General features: G+C 36.3%; 1 protein-coding gene across 1 annotated transcript; it reads right to left on the bottom strand.

Annotated features, from left to right (window-relative positions):
* Positions 1-285: 285 nt before the first annotated feature.
* On the bottom strand, positions 286-696 carry LOC130832087 (proteolipid protein 2-like). Its single transcript, XM_057700662.1, has one exon. It carries the CDS (start codon positions 694-696, stop codon positions 286-288), a length of 411 nt encoding a protein of 136 aa, XP_057556645.1.
* Between the last annotated feature and the right edge of the window lie 18,320 nt (positions 697-19,016).

The following is a 19,016-nucleotide window of genomic DNA, read 5'->3' as shown; positions in this document are numbered from 1 at the left end:
GGCATAGACCAGACAGAACTGGCATCTTCTTTTGGATAGTGCATAAGGAAAGGGGACCTAGGCACACCCAGGAGGGTTGATTGAAGGCTGGAAGATAAATTCTCTGAATAGAAGGACTTTTACCTCAATAGAGAGGGCTGGGAGTTGGCTGGGAGTGTTGTAGCGGCAGGGGAGGAGTTAATTTGATGGAGGAGCTATTTGCAGGTTACAGAGAGAAATGAAGGGAGTTCACTCACACTGGGCCAGAGTATCAGCAGATTCAGCAGGTGCTGCTGTATGTCTTTATTATCGCAACGGGAAAGTGACAGAGGCATCATAGCCAAAGAGGCCTGTAGCGATTAGGCCCAGTACCCCTGCAATGATTCTGGAGCGGTTTACTCTCTCAACAAGGACAATAATGGAGGTGATCAGGTAGAGGATGGCCGCTATGAGGGCTCGGAAGAAATCACTCCAAGGCCAGTGAATGAATTGTATCTTGGTGTGCAGGTCACACATGTAGATGATAAAGAAGATAGATGCAAAGATCAATTCAATCACTGACAGAGAGGAATATCCTGATGTTGAGGCACTGAAGAGGGTCAGAATCACCAGGCACAATATAATCTCAGCAAACAGGAGACTTCCTTTTTGGGAGCACAAGAAGTTGGTGCAGGTGGTCCAGCAGCGGGGGACGGATGCGCGCTGGGAATCTGCCATTGGCAGAGCTGGAGTCCCTGGGGACAGAGAGGATCTGCTTGCAGGTTCAAGGCTGGTGCACACCCAGCTATCTTGCCAGACGAAAGTGATCTGAAAAACTTGTAGGCTGAAGCTAACTGGTTCAATCACCTGCTGAAACAGTGATAATGATAATGGTAATAATAATGAATAGCATCCTTTAAAGAATTTTAACAGGATTCATATCTACACAATTTAATATTCAAAATGTCCAGAATATATTCCAAAATTACTTGATAAGCAAAGGGTCAGGCAAAGGTGAGCAATTCTCAAAGGAAAAGACAATCAACAGATGCCAACCCCAAGATGACACATATGTTGAAATTATAAGAGAAGGACTTTAAAGCAGATACTATAATAAGCTTCACGAGGTAAAGGTGAACACACATAGAATAAAATGAATGGAAAAATAGGAGGTCTTAGCAAAGAAAATAAATTATAAACAAAATAGTACTAAAACATACATTCTCTGAAATTTAAAATTTACTAATGAACTGCTATTCATTCTATAGCAGAATGAAGGTGACATGGGAAAGGGTCAGTGAACTTGAAGACTAACAGAAATTCTCTAATCTGAAGAATAAAGAGAAAAAAGATTAGAAACTGAATAGAACTTCAAGGGGTCATGGGACTATATCAAAAGCCTAACATTTGTAACAATAGAGTCCTATAAAGAAAATTGGTACACAAAAATATATTTGAGGAAATAATGGCTGGAAACTTCCCAAAATTGGTGAAAGACTTTAACTTGCAGATTCAAGAAATTCACGGAACATAAAACAGAATACACTCAGAGAAAACCAGATACATTATAGTCAAACTACTGAAAACTAAATGTAAAGAAAAAAATCTTAAAAGCAGCTAAGGAAAATGACACATCATATATAGGAGAACAGCGATGTTACTAATGATGGATTTCTCATTAGAAACCAGGGAGGCCAGAAGACAGTAGAACATCTTTTAAAAGATAGGAAAAAACCTTCAACCAAGCATTCTAAAACCAACAAAAATATCCTTTGGGAGTGAAAGAGAAAAAAAGATATTCTCAGAAGAAGGTAAACTAAGAGAACATACAGCCAACTAAAAGAAATGCTAAAGCAAGTTCTTCAGACTGAGGGAAAATAATACCAGATGAAACCTGGAACTTCAGAAATCAAAGAAGAACAAAAGCAGTAAAATCTGAGTAAATATAGAAAACTGTGGGATTTTTAATGTATTTCAAATTAATACACATGACAACTATAATAGAAAGGGAGGAGATTGAGACATACGATTGTAAATCTTCTAAATATTAAATAGTAAAACATTACTCCAAGTATACTCTGAGATGTTAAGTATTTTTATTGTATTATTTAGAGCAGTAGTTCTCAACTTGGGGTGATTTTGCCTACCAGGAGACAACTGGCAATGTCTAAAGACAATTTTGACTGCCATAATTGGGGAAGAGGTGTGACTGGCATCTGGTGGGTAGAGATCAGAAATGCTTTTACACATCCTACAATGCATGGGACAGCTGTCCAGAACAAATAATTATTTGATCCAAAATAGAAATAGTACTGAGTTTGAGAAACTCTTCCCTAGAAAAATCAGAAAGAGAGAGGGAGAGGAAGTGGGGGAGAAGAGAGAGAGAGAGAGAACACCAAAAAAGCAGTAGATAAAATAGAGTGGAATACTAAAACTATTCAAACTATCCAGAAGAAAGCAGGAAAGGGCAAACAGGGCAACAAAAAAGCAAACAGAACAAAAACCACATAGCAAAATAATAGACCTAAATCTAAACACACCAATAACTACATTAAATGTAAATGGTCTAAATACACCAATTAAAAGATTGAAGTAGTCTTATTAAAATTTTAAAAAATCTACATGCTGGTCTCAAGAAACTCAGTTTAAACATAAACATTTAGATAAATTAAAAGTAAGAGTATGGAAAAAAATGTAGCCCACAAACAATAATCGAAAGGAAGCTGGAGTGGCTATTTTAATATCAGACAAAGTAGCCTTCAGGACAAGGAATGTTATTTAGGATAAAAAAAGGACATAACAGATTTATAAAATGGTCACTTTACCAAGAAGACATAACAATAGTAAATGAGTATGCACTTAATAAGAAGGCTTTAAATAAAATACATGGAACAAAAACAAACCTTGACAAATTTAAATAAATTTAAATCAAAGTATGTTAATGAACCATAATAAAATTATATTATTATAAAGCAACAACAGAAAGATAGTTCTTTTTAGTTTTGCTTATGGATGTCAAATTGTTTGAACACCAGATGCTGAAAAACTATTCTTTCACCATTGAATTTCTTTGGCACCTTTGTCAAAAATCAATCAACTGACCAATTCTGTATGAATCTACTTCTGGACTCTTTGTTCTATTCAATTGATCTATATGCTTATATTTACCAATACTACACTGTCCTGATAATTGTAGCCTTATAATAAGTATAAATCAAGTCATATAAATTTTTTTCATCATATAAATTTTCTTCTATTTCAGAGTTGTTTTGCCTATTGTAGATCCTTTGTTTATCCATGTAAATTTTAGAATCAGCTTGCTTATTTCTACAAAATACGCTGTTGATATTATGATGAGATTACATTAAATCTATAGATCAATGTGGGGAGACTTGACATTCTAATAATATTAAGCCTTCTAATCCATGAATACAGTATACTTTCCATTTATTTGGATCTTCTTTTATTTCTTACATCAATAGCTTATAATTTTTAGCATGTATATTATATACCAAAATATATCATATCTTTACACTACTGTAAATAGTATTCTTTTTAAATTTAAATTTCTAATAGTTTATGTTACTTTATAGAAGCACAATGGATGTTTGTACACTGACTTTGAATCCTATGACTTTTCTAAATTCACTTATTAGTCCCAGTAGCTGTTTTATACATTCTTTGGGGTATTCTATCTGTCAACAGCCAATAGAGACATATTTCTTTCTTTCTTTTCAATCTACATTTACTTTATTTCTTTATCTTGTCTTACTGCACTGGCTTCACCCTCCAGAACAGTATCAGATAGAAGCAATGAGGGTGGACGTCCTTCCCTTTTACCTATTATAAGGGAAACATTCAGTTTTTCACCATTATGTTAGTTACAGGTGCCATCTATTAAAACAGCGACTTTTTTTCTATTCTTTGCTTGATAAGCTTTTCAAAAATTTAAGCATGGATTTTTTCTGCATCTGTTGAGATGATTGTGTGGTTTTTCTTTTATTCTGTTGATAAATTACATAGATTGTTAAATGTTAAACCAACATGCCACTCCTTGGATAAACCCCCAACTTACCATGAAATATTATCATTTTTACATATTGCTGGATTCAATTTACTTTTTCTTAAGGTTTTTTGTGTCTGTGTTTATATTTTCTCCCTTCCTCCCTCCCTCCCCTCTCCTCTTTCTTTCCTTCTTTCTTTCTTTCTTTCTTCCTTTCTTTTACTATCATGGTAATGCTAGCCTCATACAGCAAGTTGGGAAATGTTCCTTCCTCTACCATTTTCTGGTAGTTTCTGTAGAATTGTTATAATATCTTTAAATGTTTGGTATAACTCACTAGTAAAACCTAGAGTATTCTTTGTTGGAAGTTTTAAGCTATACATTCAGTTTCTTTAGTAGATAATCAGGTTATCTATTTCTTCTTGAGGGAGCTTTGTAAATTTGTGTCTTTCAAATAACTGGTCTATTTCATCTAATTTTTAATTCCTGGGAATCAAATTTTTCATCATAATCTTCTATTGTCCTTGTAATCTTTATAGTGTCTCTAGTGATGCACCATCTTTCAATCCTGAGATTGGCAGTTTACATGATCTCTTTTTTTCTTTGTCAGTTTGGCTAGAGATTTATAAAATTTACAGTCTTTTCAAGAAATCAGCTTTTGGTTTCATTGTTTTTCTATTATTTTTCAGTTTTCACATTTATTGATTTCCATTCTTACCTTTATTTCCATCCTTCTACTTGATTTGCATTTAATTTGTTCCATTTTTCTAGATTCTTAAACTGAAAGCTGAGGCTACTGATTTTTTTTCTTTTTTCTTTTTCAATTAATTAATTTATTGGCTGCATTGATTGGGTCTTCGTTGCTGCACCTGGGCTTTCTCTAATTGTGGCGAGCGGGGGCTACTCTACATTGTGGTGCACGGTTCCTCATTTTGGTGGCTTCTCTTGTTACAGAGCATGGGCTCTAGGTGCATGGGCTTCAGTAGTTGTAGCATGTGGGCTCAATAGTTGTGGCTCACGGGCTCTAGAACTCAGGCTCAATCACAGGCTTATTTGCTCTGCAGCATGTGGGATCTTCCTGGAATAGGTATCAAACCCCGTCCCCTGCATTGGCAGGCAGATTCTTAACAACTGCGCCACCTAGGAAGTCCCTAGGCTACTGATTTTAAACTGTTCTTTTCTAATACAACCATTCAGTTCTATAAATTTTCTTCTGGCTACATTTCACAAATTTTTATATTTGTGAAATATATAATTTTTATATTTATATATATTTTCATTCAGTTCAAAATATTTTCTAATTTGCTTTGAAATTTCCTCTTTGGCACATGGTTTGTTTAGAAGTATGTTGTTTAATTTCCAAATATTTGAGGATTTTCCTGATATCTTTTTATTGTTTTCTCATTTGATTCTGTTCTGGTCAGATAATACACTGTATATGTGGTAAATATACATAACATAAAATTTACCATTTTAAACTTTTTTTTTGAGAAAATGTGCCATATATTTCCCTTTTTTTCTCTCTCTTTTTTTAAGCTCTTTACCATTTTAAACACTTTTAAGGGTACAATTCAATGGCTTTAAGTATCAATCACAATGTTGTGTAACTATCACCAGTTTCTATTTCGAGAACTTTTTCATTTTTCATCATCCCATATAAAAACTGCATCCTTGAAACAATAACTCTCCCTTCTTTTCAGCTCCTTGTAATTTCTGTTCTATTTTCTGGTCTCTATGAACTTGCCTATTCCGTGTATGTTTCTAATTCTTTAAACTTGCTAAGATTGTTTTATGGTTCAGACTACGGTCTGTCTTGGTAAATAGTCCATGTGCATTTGAAAAAATCATGTATTCTGCTGATTTGGAGTATTCTGCTGATTTGGTATATTCTATAAGTATAAATATGATCAAGTTGGCTGATAATATTGTTCTTTTGTATACTATCGATATTAAATTTTTCTATTGACTCCTGAGTAAGAAATGTTGATGTCTCCATGTATATATGTGGATTTCCCGTTTAGTTCTACTAGCTCTTGTTTCATATATATTTTGAAGCCCTATTGTGAGGTGTAAACAGATTTAGGATTGTTACATCTTTTTGATGTTACCCATTTATAATTATGAAATATCTCTCTTTATCTATCCTAATAGTTCTTTTCCCAAATCTTCTTCAATATAAGCTCTCCAGATTCATAAACTGGAAGTACCCCATTTCACACTCCCAGTCACATATCTAAATCTAATTTTGTCAGATAACTACAGTAGTTTATATGTTTCTAAAAACAGAACTGTTTGGCTTACAGGACAAGTTGAGAGCTATGTAGTGACTGAAACATACGCCCTCCAAAAACAAGGTCATCTCACATTAGCAAAAGAGAAAAATTTTAGAAAAGATTCTACGGTGGTAGTTGAAACAGTAGATTGAATGAAATTTGCAATCCTGTATGGAATGTTGGTTGTGTTTTTTTCTTACATTTTAGGACCTCTAGCCTGTTTCCTTGTCCTGTACTTCCCCAAAACAATGTTCTAGTAAACACCAGTGGGACTGAGCATCAGAGTGACCCCTAATGCCAGAGTACACAGTACGCACACTCCCACTCCCTAAATGCCAACCTAAATTCCTGAGGGAGCCAAGATCGACTTGATCTCTATTTCTGGATCTTAGAATAGTGGAGAGTTTTGTTAGGATGTTTTTAGTCCTAAGAAGGCAGCATTAGCTGCTGTTACAATGGTGGAGAAAATAGTATTCTCTCATTACTATTTATGACTGTTATTTCCTTGGCATGGGACTTTAAAAAACAAAACGAAACACTATAAAACCAGAAAACAGCTCTTACTGCCTAAAGAAAGGAAAAACTTTGCTGTGATTTGGCAGAAAAGTTAAACGATAAAAATGAGGCGTATTCTTTCTGAGTCTCAGATATCTCGTCTGGAATATGAAGATTATGATAATGCCTGCCTCAGATGGTTGTTGTGAAAAACAAAAAGATAACTGATAAGGAATAATAAGCTGTAGAACTGTAAGTAAATGTCAATTATTAATATTGCTTTTTAAATACCCCCGTAAGATTTATCATGTCAATAATTTAGTTTTAATTAGAAAAGTTGATACTTTTATCTAGCTTATATTTCTTTCAAATTCCTTTTTTTACTTTAGGGAGAAAATCAGTTGGCATTTCAGCAATTTTTATTCTGTCAGTTTAATTGAGGTATACTTGATATATAGTACTATACGTTTAAGGTGTATAGTATAATGATATGCCATACTGCAAGCAAATTATTTTTAAAAGTTCTTTAGCCTTTATACTAATTCCTCTGTTTTCTATTTTCAACAAGATGATTCAATCTGTCCACATTATTTTCAATGAAGCCATGTTCATTTAAAGGTATTTTAGGAACATAAAATATTTCCACAAATATACATGGTACATCTTATCTTTTAAAGACTAAATTTGAAAAGTTAAAAATCTTTCCTCAGCTATTTCTAAAATACTTTACCCTTACATACCAGTCTTCAAGTTCTCAGAATTCATATTCAATCATCACTACAGCTCAAGATGTATATATATATATCTTCTGTTTCAGATAAGGCCAGTTGGAATATAGTCTTACTGTGTAATCCAGCTCTTTAGTCTATGCAAAACATATTTTTAAAGTCTCTGCACATATAGTATATGTGTTTTTTGAAATGTGTGAGGTTGACAGAAGTAATTAATACACAAAAATTATATTTTAAAATAATGTATTTAGCACTGATTATACCAATAATTCAAAGACTTTTAGTGAGCTTCAACATCATATATCAATAGGAACATGACTGTTCATAGAAGCTACCTGGATATATTTTTTTTAAAAAGTTCTCTGAGGGAATTCCTTGGCGGTCCAGGTCCAGTGGTTAGGACTCTGTGCTCTCACTGCCCAGGAATCCATTTCAATCCCTCATTGTGGGACTAAGATCCCACAAGCATGTGGTGTGGCCAAAATATAAAAATAAAAATAAAATAAAATAAAAGTTCTCCAAGTCAGCTTGACTATTTGGAATTCATTTTGATTGGGATTTTCTTTGAAAATATGAAGTGTAGAAATTTTTCAATTCTTCGATTATCTCAGTTGCTCACACTAAGTAAACTGGAGTTTTATGCATTTTTCATTAAATAGGCAATTGGGAGAGGGAAAATGCATTCATAATGACTAAGAATTGGCTTTTGTGAAAGATAAAAACACAATCACTAATAAGTGGATGTTCACTTCATTATTTAGTTTCTCACTATTAAAGGCTAATGACTAGATTTTCAAATTGAAGTATTCAAAAAGAATAGAAAATTAATTAAAAATACTTTATTTTTCATGGTTAAGAGACAGATATAGCTATTTCATTAAGATATACTAATTTTATTTAATTTTAAAAATTTTATTATTCTTATTTTTGGCTGCGTTGGGTCTTCATTGCTGTGCGTGGGCTTTCTCTAGTGGGGGTGAGTGGGGGCTACTCTTTGTTGTGGTGTGCAGGCTTCTCATTGTGGTATCTTCTCTTGTTGCGGAGCACGGGTTCTAAAGCACAGGCTCAGTAGTTGTGGCACACGGGCTTAGTTGCTCGAGGCATGTGGGATCCTCCCGGACCAGGGATCGAACCCTTGTCCCTTGCATTGGCAGGTGGATTTTTAACCACTGTGCCACCAGGGAAGTCCCAAGATATATTAATTTTAAACTTCATAAATTATATAGAAGAAAATGTTAGAGAAAAGGTGTTGGGTGAAGTTAGTAATAATAGTTAAAATTTATAATTTTAATGAATATTTATTTATCAATGTTTATTAAGCCCTTACTATGTGCCTTGTACATTTATAGAATTTTACTTATTTTAATTATCATAACACACTGACATATCTCCATTGTATAGATAAAGTCACTGAGCCTCAGAATATGAATTAACTTACAATGTCAGGAAGCTAGTATATAACAGAAACATAATTTTGAACAAGGTCTCTGACTTAGTCTGTTAATTTGCTTGTGTTTATATGTATTCTTGTGTGTGTCTGTCTTAATATGCAAGTAAAGACTGTACTATTTTCACTTGTATTAAAAGAAGAAGCTAGCGGAAAATTTTTTTTGTCTAGTATTCAGTATATAATTTTTAAGGGCTTTCAAAAATGTATGGTTATTCTAACAGGTGTGTTGTGGTATATCATTATTGTTTTAATTTTCAACTCCGTAAAGACATATGATGTTGAGGATTTTTCATACGCTTATTTGCCATCTGTGTATCTTCTTTGGTGAGTTGTCCGTTAAGGTCTTTTGTCCATTTTTTAAAAATCAGATTATTCATTTTCTTATTAAGTTTTAAAAATTCTTTGTATATTTTGGATAACAGTCCTTTATCAGATATTTTGCAAAATATTTGCAAATATTTTCTTCCGTTCTGTGACGTCTGCTCATTCTGTTGACATTGTCTTTCTCAGAGTAGAAGTTTTTAATTTTAATGAAGTCCAACTTATCAATTATTCATTTCATGCATCGTGCCTTTCGTGTCATCATATCTAAGAAGTCTTCGCCATACACAAGATCATGGGTTTTCCCCTATGTTATCTTCTAGGAATTTTATAGTTTGCATTTTACACTTAGGTCTATGATCCATTTTGTTTTTTTGTTTGTTTGTTTTGTTTTTAAGCTCTTTATTGGAGTATAATTGCTTTACACTATTGTGCCAGTTTTTGCTGTACAACAAAATGAATCAGCTGTGTTTATATATATATCCCCATATCCCCTCCTTCCTGTGACTCCCTCCCACCCTCCCTACCCCACCCCTCTAAGTCATCACCCATCCTGTGATCCATTTTGAGTTAATTTTTGTGAAGGGTGTAAGGTCTATGTCCAGATTCATTTTTATGCATGTAGATGTCTAGTTGTTCCAGTACCATTTGTTGAAAAAACAATCATTGCTCCATTTTATTGCCTTTGCTTTTTTGTCAAAGATCAATTGACTATATTTATGTGTCTATTTCTAGGCTCTCTATTCTGTTCCATTGATCTATTTGCCTATTATTCCATCAATACTGAACTGTCTTGATTATTTTGGCTTCATAGTAAGTCTTGATTGGTATTTTAAACCATTAACTTTTTTTTTTTTTTTTTTGGCTGTATTGGGTCTTTGCTGCAGTGCACAGGCTTCTCATTGTGGTGGCTTCTCTTGCTGTGGTGCATGGGCTTAGTTATTCCACAGTATGAAAGATCGTCCCGGAACAGGGATCAAACCCTTGTCCCCTGCATTGGCAGGTGGATTCTTTTTTTTTTTTTTTTAATTACTTTTGGCTGCGTTGGATCTTCGTTGCTGTGCACGGGCTTTCTCTAGCTGTGGTGAGCGGGCGCTGCTCTTTGTTGCAGTGCGCGGGCATTCTTGTTGCAATGACTTCTCTTGTTGCAGAGCACAGGCTCTAGGTGTGTGGGCTTTAGTAGTTGTGGCACTTGGGCTCAATAGTTGTGGCTTGCAGGCTCTAGAGCACAGGCTCAGTAGTTGTGGCGCACAGGCTTAGTTGCTGCATGGCATGTGGGATCTTTCTGGACCAGGGCTTGAACCCGTGTCCCCTGCATTGGCAGGCAGATTCATAACCACTGTGACACCAGGGAAGTCCCCAGACCATTAATATTTAATATAATTATTGTTATTTTAGGACATAAATGTGTCTTTTTTTTGTTTTATGTTTATTCTCTCTTTTTTTCTTCTCTGTGTTCTTTTTCCTGTTTTCCAATGGGTTATTTGAACTGTTCTGCAGTTCCATTGTTATGTTTCTATGGTGTGTATGCATGTATCATTTTGTATATTTTTTTAGGTATTACATTTTATATATGTAGAACTTATTACAGTTTACTGGTGCTGACAATTTATCTATTTAAAGTACAGAAACCATGCTTCTATTTATATTCCTTTACCATCCCCTGTTTTTAATATAACTGTCTTAAATACTTCCTCTGTATGCATTTAGAACTACGTCAGGCAGTGAGGCACCATCCCAGGTGCACCTGACCAAATCAAAGCAGCCTTTAAAAGAAGATGAAGCATCAGAGGCCACACTCCTGCTGGTCTGTTGCCTCCGAGGGCCCTCTGAGATCCAAAAGTGGTCCCAGACCAACAGATAGCAAGAAAACAGGGATCTCTGTCTTACAACTGCAAGAAAGTAAATTCTGCCAACAACCTGAATGATCTTGGAAGAGGACTCCAAGCCTCAGATGAGAATCATAGCCCCAGCCAATACCCTCACTTCATTTCAGCCTGGTGAGGCCCTAAGCAGAGGAACCGGTTAACCTGTACCTGGACTCCTGACTTACAGCCACTGTGAGATAAATTTAGTGTTGGTTTAACCTGCTAAGTTTGTGTGTGTGTTTGTTACATAGAGATGAGAAACTGATACACGTTCCTACTTTTGAGCTTTGTTAGGTGGAACTTGAGCAGCTTTGAGTCTAAGACTAATTTTGTCCCACTACTGATATAAAACATTTCTGCCCAATCTCTGTGAGTTATGAGGTTTTTCCACTCTGGCTATGGGAACAGAAACTACTTCCATCAATGGATTAACTCCAGGGATTATTCTTTTTAATCCTTTTGGTTGTTTTCTCCAGCCTCAGGTAGTATCTTCACATGAATATCTTAATCAGCATTCAGCTGAAGACTCCAGAAGGAATCTCTTCAGGTTCAAGGAAAATGGAGCTTCCTTAGACTCCTAGCTCCATCTCCCTAACTCAGGGAGACCAGTGAGCCCTGCCTGGGTTCTTTATCCCTAAACTATGGCCTGGAAACTCCAGGTAAGTTGGGACAATCATTGGGCTCATTTTACTTGTTTTCCATCTTGCATCCATCACTGTCCTTTTTTACCAGTATGTAATATCTTGAAAACATCATTTCATATATTTTGTCTGGTTTTTCAGTTGGTTTGGGTGAGAGGATAGATCTGCTTCTTGTTATTCCATCTTCTCTGGAAGCATAATTCCAGTGCCATTCTGTGTACTTTTAAATCTTCTTGTCTTTGCTCATTGTGTCCTCTCTTCTAGATTATCCACTTGGTGAGCTCCTTCTTATGTCCCAAGGACAGGTCAAATGTTATCTTCTCTATACAGCCTAATCCCAACCTCCAGGAAAAAGTAACCATCCCCTCCTTTGTGCTCTCATACCATATTTCTACTATAAGATATATCATATTATAACCCAACTGCTTGATCAGGTGTCAGACTTTCCTGTAGGGATGTGAAAGGAAATAGGGTTTTGTTGTTGTTGTTGTTTTGTTTTGGCTGCATTGGGTCTTTGTTGGTGCACACAGGCTTCCTGTAGTTGCGGCAATCGGGAGCTACTCTGTTGTGGTGCGCTGGCTTCTCGTTGTGGTGGCTTCTCTTATTGTGGAGCACGGGCTCTAGGCACATGCGCTTCAGTAGTTGTGGCACATTGGCTTAGTTGCCTCATGACATGTGGGATCTTCCCAGACCAAGGATCGAACCTGTGTCCCCTGCATTGGTAGGTGGATTCTTAACCATTGCGCCACCAGGGAAGTCCCGGGAAATAGTTTTTATTCAACGGATGTTGCATATATCCCAATAAATCAGACCCATGCTAGGATTGGGACTATAATGATGCAATGGTATATTCCCTACTATTAAGGAATTCATAGGTTAGGCAGAGGGCTTCCTTTTAGGCCAATAAGCAATCACAATGCCATAAGAAAGCTCTAAATACAAGATGCTATGTGTGTAGGAAGAAACATCACAAAACAGAGGAGTCTGTCAAAGCATCACAGAATTGTTATCCCTCCATCTAAAAGTTGATGTTTAAGTAGGAATCTATAGGTAAAAGGCTAGTTTTAAAAAATTCTACACTGAGTAAGCAATGGGTCAAAATACAGGGAGATGCAGAAAACATGGTGTTTGGGTTAGGGCAAATAGCTTTAGCATGGCCATTTCAATGCTGTTTTCTTTCTTTCTTTGCATTTGGAAATGTTTGGAAAGAGTAAACCAAAACCACTTTATCCCTCAGTATTTATTGAGTGCCTATTGTATGCCATGCTCTGCTAGATTCTTGGGCTGTAATGATGAGCAAAAGGAGGTTCAATCCCTGCTCCAGTGTAACTAATGGCCACCATCAGTTGCTATATTGCCTCATACAGAATGTATACGTAGAATAAAATAGCATCCAGTTATCTTACCAAGGCAGGCCAAGTAGGTCCACGAAGCAGAAATTCCAGGTTGAATTTTTTTTTCAGCACACTATTAGTTCATTTCTCATCACTAGTAGCCTCAGCATCTGCCCTGTGCTCAGGGAATACAAACTCATGCTCATATTAGCTGCATCAGCACACAGGAATGAAGGGCAGAAGGGAGGAAGAAAAGAAGAAGCAAAGCGAGCCTGCTCCCCTCGAAGGCAATTAAAACATTTTTTTAACCTCCTGTTTTCGTGTTATCCATGCTGCTCTTTTTATTGGTTCATTATATTTAAATACTGGCCTAGAGCAATATTGAACAGACATGTTTTACATCCCTGACTTTCTCTTCTATCTATAGAGACCTGTATTCATGAAAAGTGGGTTTCTCATGGGAAGTTATTTGCAATTTTGATAAGCAACATGGTTTAGTCAATCTAAAACGAACAAATCAAGAAGAATAAGGTGTTGAGGAGGGTGGTTAGGGATGGTGAATCTGTTGGGCCCTGTTACTAAAGAATTGCTATTTTCTGAGCATTGCATGTGTGTTTCAAATAGATCTCAAGAAGAGTTTGTAGGTCATTTTTAAAAGGAGAGGGAGAAGAGTTTGATTCTAACTTTCTGCTCTGATCTCACCGAGATGCTTTTTTTTTCCTTTTCTTTCTTTCTTTCTTTGTGTGTGTGTGTGTGTGTGTGTGTGTGTGTGTGTGTGTGTGTGTGTGTGTGTGTAATGTATTCTTCCTCAAAAGGGCAGAATCCAGGCCTGATGCAGTGTGAGAGAAGGGGTTAGTCTGTTCTATAAACTGTTAGAGAGATTTAAAAAATAGGCAATCTAATTGACTCATACATGGCTCACAGCCACATAAATGCTTGCAAAATTGCTTCTTGCGCGTTAGTAGTGACCACAGAGAAGCAGAAGTAAAATGGAAGCAAGTGAGATGAGGACTCTTAGGAAATCTTTAACAAGACTTTGAAACTTTTGTTAAAGCTTTAGCTGAAACTTATGTAGAATTATCCTTTGGAAAATTAAATGCATTTTGATGAGCTTACAGCAAGTCAACATTCACATACTTTGCCTACAAAATAATACCTCTTTGGTGTTAAATTTCATTTTCTACAAATATATTGTCTCTCAGAACCAACTGCTGAAGAGAAATAATTTTTTTTTCCCCAAAGAAGAACTGTGGCTACATCGTTACTAGGAGATTTGTAATCTCCTTTAAACATGTTACTAAAATAGAAGTTGACATAACTACTGAGTTTGTCATTTACATATAATTAAAGGCACTGCTTAAAGTAAAATATATTTGGGCGTTTAAGTTATTAACATACACATATATAACTTAAGTCGCTTTTTTTTTTAAACAAAGATTTTCTTTCCCTATCTTCTTGAAGCCCTCTGCCTTATATGATTGGCTTTTCCTGTGGTTATTTCCTAGGTTCTCCTTATGCTCTGCCCAGACTTGCCTCACATCATCACTCAGTATCATTTGTTTTTTCCTTGTCAATCATTCTCCAAAGAAAAAGTCTCATCTGTTTGTGCTTTCCTTTTACTAATCAATTAACTGCAATCAGCTGAGGGACTTCCCTGGTGGTCCAGTGGCTAAGACTCCACACTCCCAATTCAGGGGGCCCAGGTTTGATCCCTGGTCAGGGAACTAGATTCCACATGCATGCCACAACTAAGAGCTCAAATGTCACAACTAAAGATCCTGCATGCCACAACTAAGACCTGGTGCAGCCTAAATAAAAAAATAATTTAAAAAAATGTAATTAGCTGAAATATAATACCACTGGTTTATAGTTTTAATCTCTAAATTGGCTGGTTGGTCACCAACTTGGATGTACGGAATTATTTCCTTCTATGTAAGACTTCATTCTAGAAGCCTATGTTGTCATAATGATCACAACATAGTTACTCAACATGTTGTTATAAACAATTATCTCCCCAGTTACCAAAGACATTTTTCAGGCATCCACTTGAATTTTTAAACTAACTTTATAATTTGCTTCATAACTCTTTGTTAGGTTTTTAAAAATATTAATTCACTAGAACTTTATGATATCATTTTGAGTCAAAATGAAAGAGTGAATTTCTTTTAGAAACTAACAGCTGAGATTCATTATTAAAGTGAATTTTTCTTTTGGCTTTTAGTTGATTTAGTTAGGAAAACTTTTAAACATTTTGTGTAAGTGTGTATATGACCTACTAGACTATGGCATCCACTAATAAGAGTTAAACCATTCTAAAGGAAAAAATTTTATATAAGAATTTAATTTCTTTTTATGCAATCATCAAAATTATATATACATATAGTTTCTGCCCTGGCCTCAGGAAATTTGCCCTTTATGCTATCCCATAGCTACTTCCAATCGTTTGAAATTTCCTATGGGTCTCATGAGATATTTTGGACATTTTCCAGATCAAAAATCTCAATCGTTCTCACAGAATTTAGCCGTTACAATTAAAATATGTGGGAAAAGGGAAGCTACCACATTTAAATTACTGCCACTGTCCTGTCCTCTGTCCCTAGTCTTTATGGCTTCAAACAAAGAGGCAGAGGTCAAATGAAGTTTGGGGAAAATACTACACTTCTTAACCCAAAGAAAACCTGGGGGGCAGAGCCATAGTCATGGCTTTAGCCACAGTCACCGTATTTTTGATCCTTCCTTTAGGAGAGCGAACAAATAAAGAAAGAAACTTATGTCCAGACCATCTAGATGAAGAGTAGCTGTGAATAAATTTAACTCCTACATTGCTGACCTTTTAGCTTCCAGACCACTGGCTTCTTGGCAGAATGATTTGGTTTCTCCACCACTTCCAAGTTTACATACACGGGCCCAGTTTTACTCTGAAGTTCTGTGGGTGAGCTCTTTACCTGTGTTGACAGAACTCCACAGGGCAGGCAAATGAATGTGCTTGTTGCTAGGACACCAGGCTGTTTCCAAGGCAGCAGGCCACTATTTGCTATTCTCCTAACTACTAGCACTGCACCTGTTCTTTAATATGCTTGTTTCCTTCATTGTAAAGCAAACATTTAGTGGGAAATAACATAGTTGCATGGCCACAACTTCTCTGTAGATTTCCAGGAGGAATGTAATACAGCAAATATAATTTGATTTGGGAAGAGGAATTCATGTATCTAGATAACACCTAAGTCTGCATATGTAAATGTTTGTATGATTGTTTGAGTCATTGGTATATGTATTTTTAGCCCACCATGTGCTACCAAGGATGTAAGGCAACAAGGCATATTCTGAGCCCACACCAACATTTGCTCCATATGTGCTCATGGGGTGACTATCTTTTCATGAATTTTTCAAAGATGGCTTCCTATGGAACTCACCATTTTCCCCCCTCCTACTAGCATCTAGTTGTCACTGAAATTGCCATCTTTCTGTCTAGGACTGCTAAGCAGGGCTGGAACCATGGTGCCAAGGCACAAAATTTAAGGAGGCTCATACTTTTGGGGGCATGCAAGTGCCCTGCTCCCAACATCTGTGCAAAGGTGGTAATACCTGAGTCAAGGGTACCGAGATCAGTGTCAAGAGCAAGTCTCCTGTTACGGATGAAATCACTAATTCCAAGGGTTCTTAATCTCTCATTGCAATTTTAACTCCCTCCTTCATTGTCTCCCCAGTACTCTAAGACTAAAGATAAGTCTGTGGAATCGGGAGGAGAACAATTTAATTGACTGACACTGCCTTACTGAGAACCATCCCTCTCCTGCAACACTGACTGTCCAAGCAGGATCTTTGGTCCTCCATGTAAACAGACTTCTATGACCCAGACACTGCTTCTTGAAATACACCCACATATTCACCTAAGATTCTAGGTAAATAAGATTCTGGTTCAAGATGAAACTTAGCACATAATTTCCACTTTTTGGAAAACAGTTTCAATTGATACAGTATCTATCTAATATGGCCTTAAAAGCTGTTGATAATTTGGATATCTATTAGATAACTGACAGTTTGACCCTATTTAGAAGATCATACTACCAAACAGGGTGGATTGCAAAGATATGACGACTCAGTGTAGCTCCAAAATTACTTAAGAAAGAAGTCATTTTCCTTCTTTCAAAGGGTCTCTGTAGCACCTGAAAATACAACTCAAGGAGCTTACCTTCTTCTCTCCCAGTCAGTTCATCTTTCATATGTTTTATTCTGGAGGCTCGCTTAGCTTTTCTTACTCTGCTTCCATCAGGGGCAAGGCTTGCCTAAAGGCATCTGGACTCCTTTCCCAATACGAATAAGAGGCCGTGCACGTGTCAGGGAGGTATAGAAAATGGAGCCAACACTCCTTACGTACAATAAGGGTTTAGGATCTGAGTAGTTAATGCTGCTCTGTCTGACTTTGACTTGACCCAAAATTCTTACTTCACGTTAGTTGCTTTCCTGAACATGACCGCCCAAACCCAGGACATTCTAATTTAGGTTCTCACTATCTCTTGCCTATATGCCACTGCCTCCAGTGTGTCTCATGCTGATGTAACCAACATTATGATCAGATAAACTCCTCCTCCTCAAAAGCATGAACTGATTCCCTAGTGCAGAGGTCAACAAGCTACAGCCTGTTTTTGTACGGCTTGTGAACTAAGAATGGTTTTTACAGGTGTATTCATGTACACATGCATTTGTTCGTGGGGCATGCTCACTTTGAACCTCAATTAAGTAAAATGTGATCACCCAAAGAATTTCATACGGTAGGCCTATATTACAAAAAGTAACAATAATTATTATCATATTTTAAACTTCATTATGGAAATTTGTTTTATCTCTTGTTGTATAAGTTCTTACCTAACATCTATGATTTTTGCCTCTTGATCTGCAAAGCCTAAAATATTTGCTATCTGGGTCTTTACAGAAAAAGTTTGCTGACCTACGCCTTAAGCACGTCAGAGTAATTCAAATCCTTTAGCCTGAAGCTCAAGAACTTGCATGACCTCCCCTTAGCCTCTTTACAGTCTCACTCTGGATCCCAATCTATACTTTCACTGACCTATTTATTGTTCTATATTTTCCTGCTTGTTTTCTTTGTGCTGTTCTCTTTCCCTGGAATGTCCATCACCTTCCATCTCTTGATATTAAAGTCCTCCCTTTCCATGAGGTCTTCCAAGATTTCCACTGTCTGATTATATATTCTCCTTATCTGTTCCCCCTTACACAATGTACCTCAAGTATAATCAGCCCTCAGTTAATTAGGGTAATAAGACTATATGTGTGTTGGGGGCAAAAGAGGAGGAGATAACAGGCTGTCATAGTCAAAATACGGTGGTTTGAAGTGGTTTTAATGTAAACTTATTTGGCTACGATTACATCTCATGTACAGAGAGCACATTTATTAATTGCCTTTTCAGCAGTCATTCACACAACTTCTAACCATAGTCTGATTTCCAGCCTCTGGTCACATGATCTGAGAAGACCTCTACCCTCAGTCTAAGGTAAAGTACATCCTTGACTTAAGCATTATACTTCCTTTGACAAAGTGGTCAGGGTGGACACATGACCTCAGCTGATCCAGAGTGAATCTTGGGACGTGTGCTTGGAACACATGGAAATATGAAGTGGAAATATGCAGCCTCAGGCAACCATCTTGCAACTAGGATGGGAGAATCTTCTGAGGATGAAGTCAGAATAAAGGAAGCAGAACCAGAATTTGAGAGAGAAAATCAGAAAGCTGATGACATTTTTTGGTGTTCTGTATCCAGCTCACATCTGAAAGTAGACCTTAAGTTTAGCTAGCCGCTTAAGTCCCTTAAAAAAATTATATAGATATATATAGATATACATATACACATATATTGTGTGTATATCTATATTTACCATATTTGATCTCAAAACTTGATCAATCCACTGCTGACTTATTGAGAATT

The sequence above is a fragment of the Hippopotamus amphibius genome, chromosome 11 (genome assembly GCF_030028045.1).
Source record: "Hippopotamus amphibius kiboko isolate mHipAmp2 chromosome 11, mHipAmp2.hap2, whole genome shotgun sequence".
Classification (NCBI taxonomy): domain Eukaryota; kingdom Metazoa; phylum Chordata; class Mammalia; order Artiodactyla; family Hippopotamidae; genus Hippopotamus; species Hippopotamus amphibius.
The sequence above is the reverse complement of the archived record's forward strand: the minus strand, read 5'-3'. Positions and strand labels throughout refer to the sequence as shown.

What these genes read in the sequence shown, in the direction of transcription:
- LOC130832087 (XM_057700662.1), bottom strand. Translation starts at nt 696, where the DNA reads ATGGCAGATTCCCAGCGCGCATCCGTCCCCCGCTGCTGGACCACCTGC.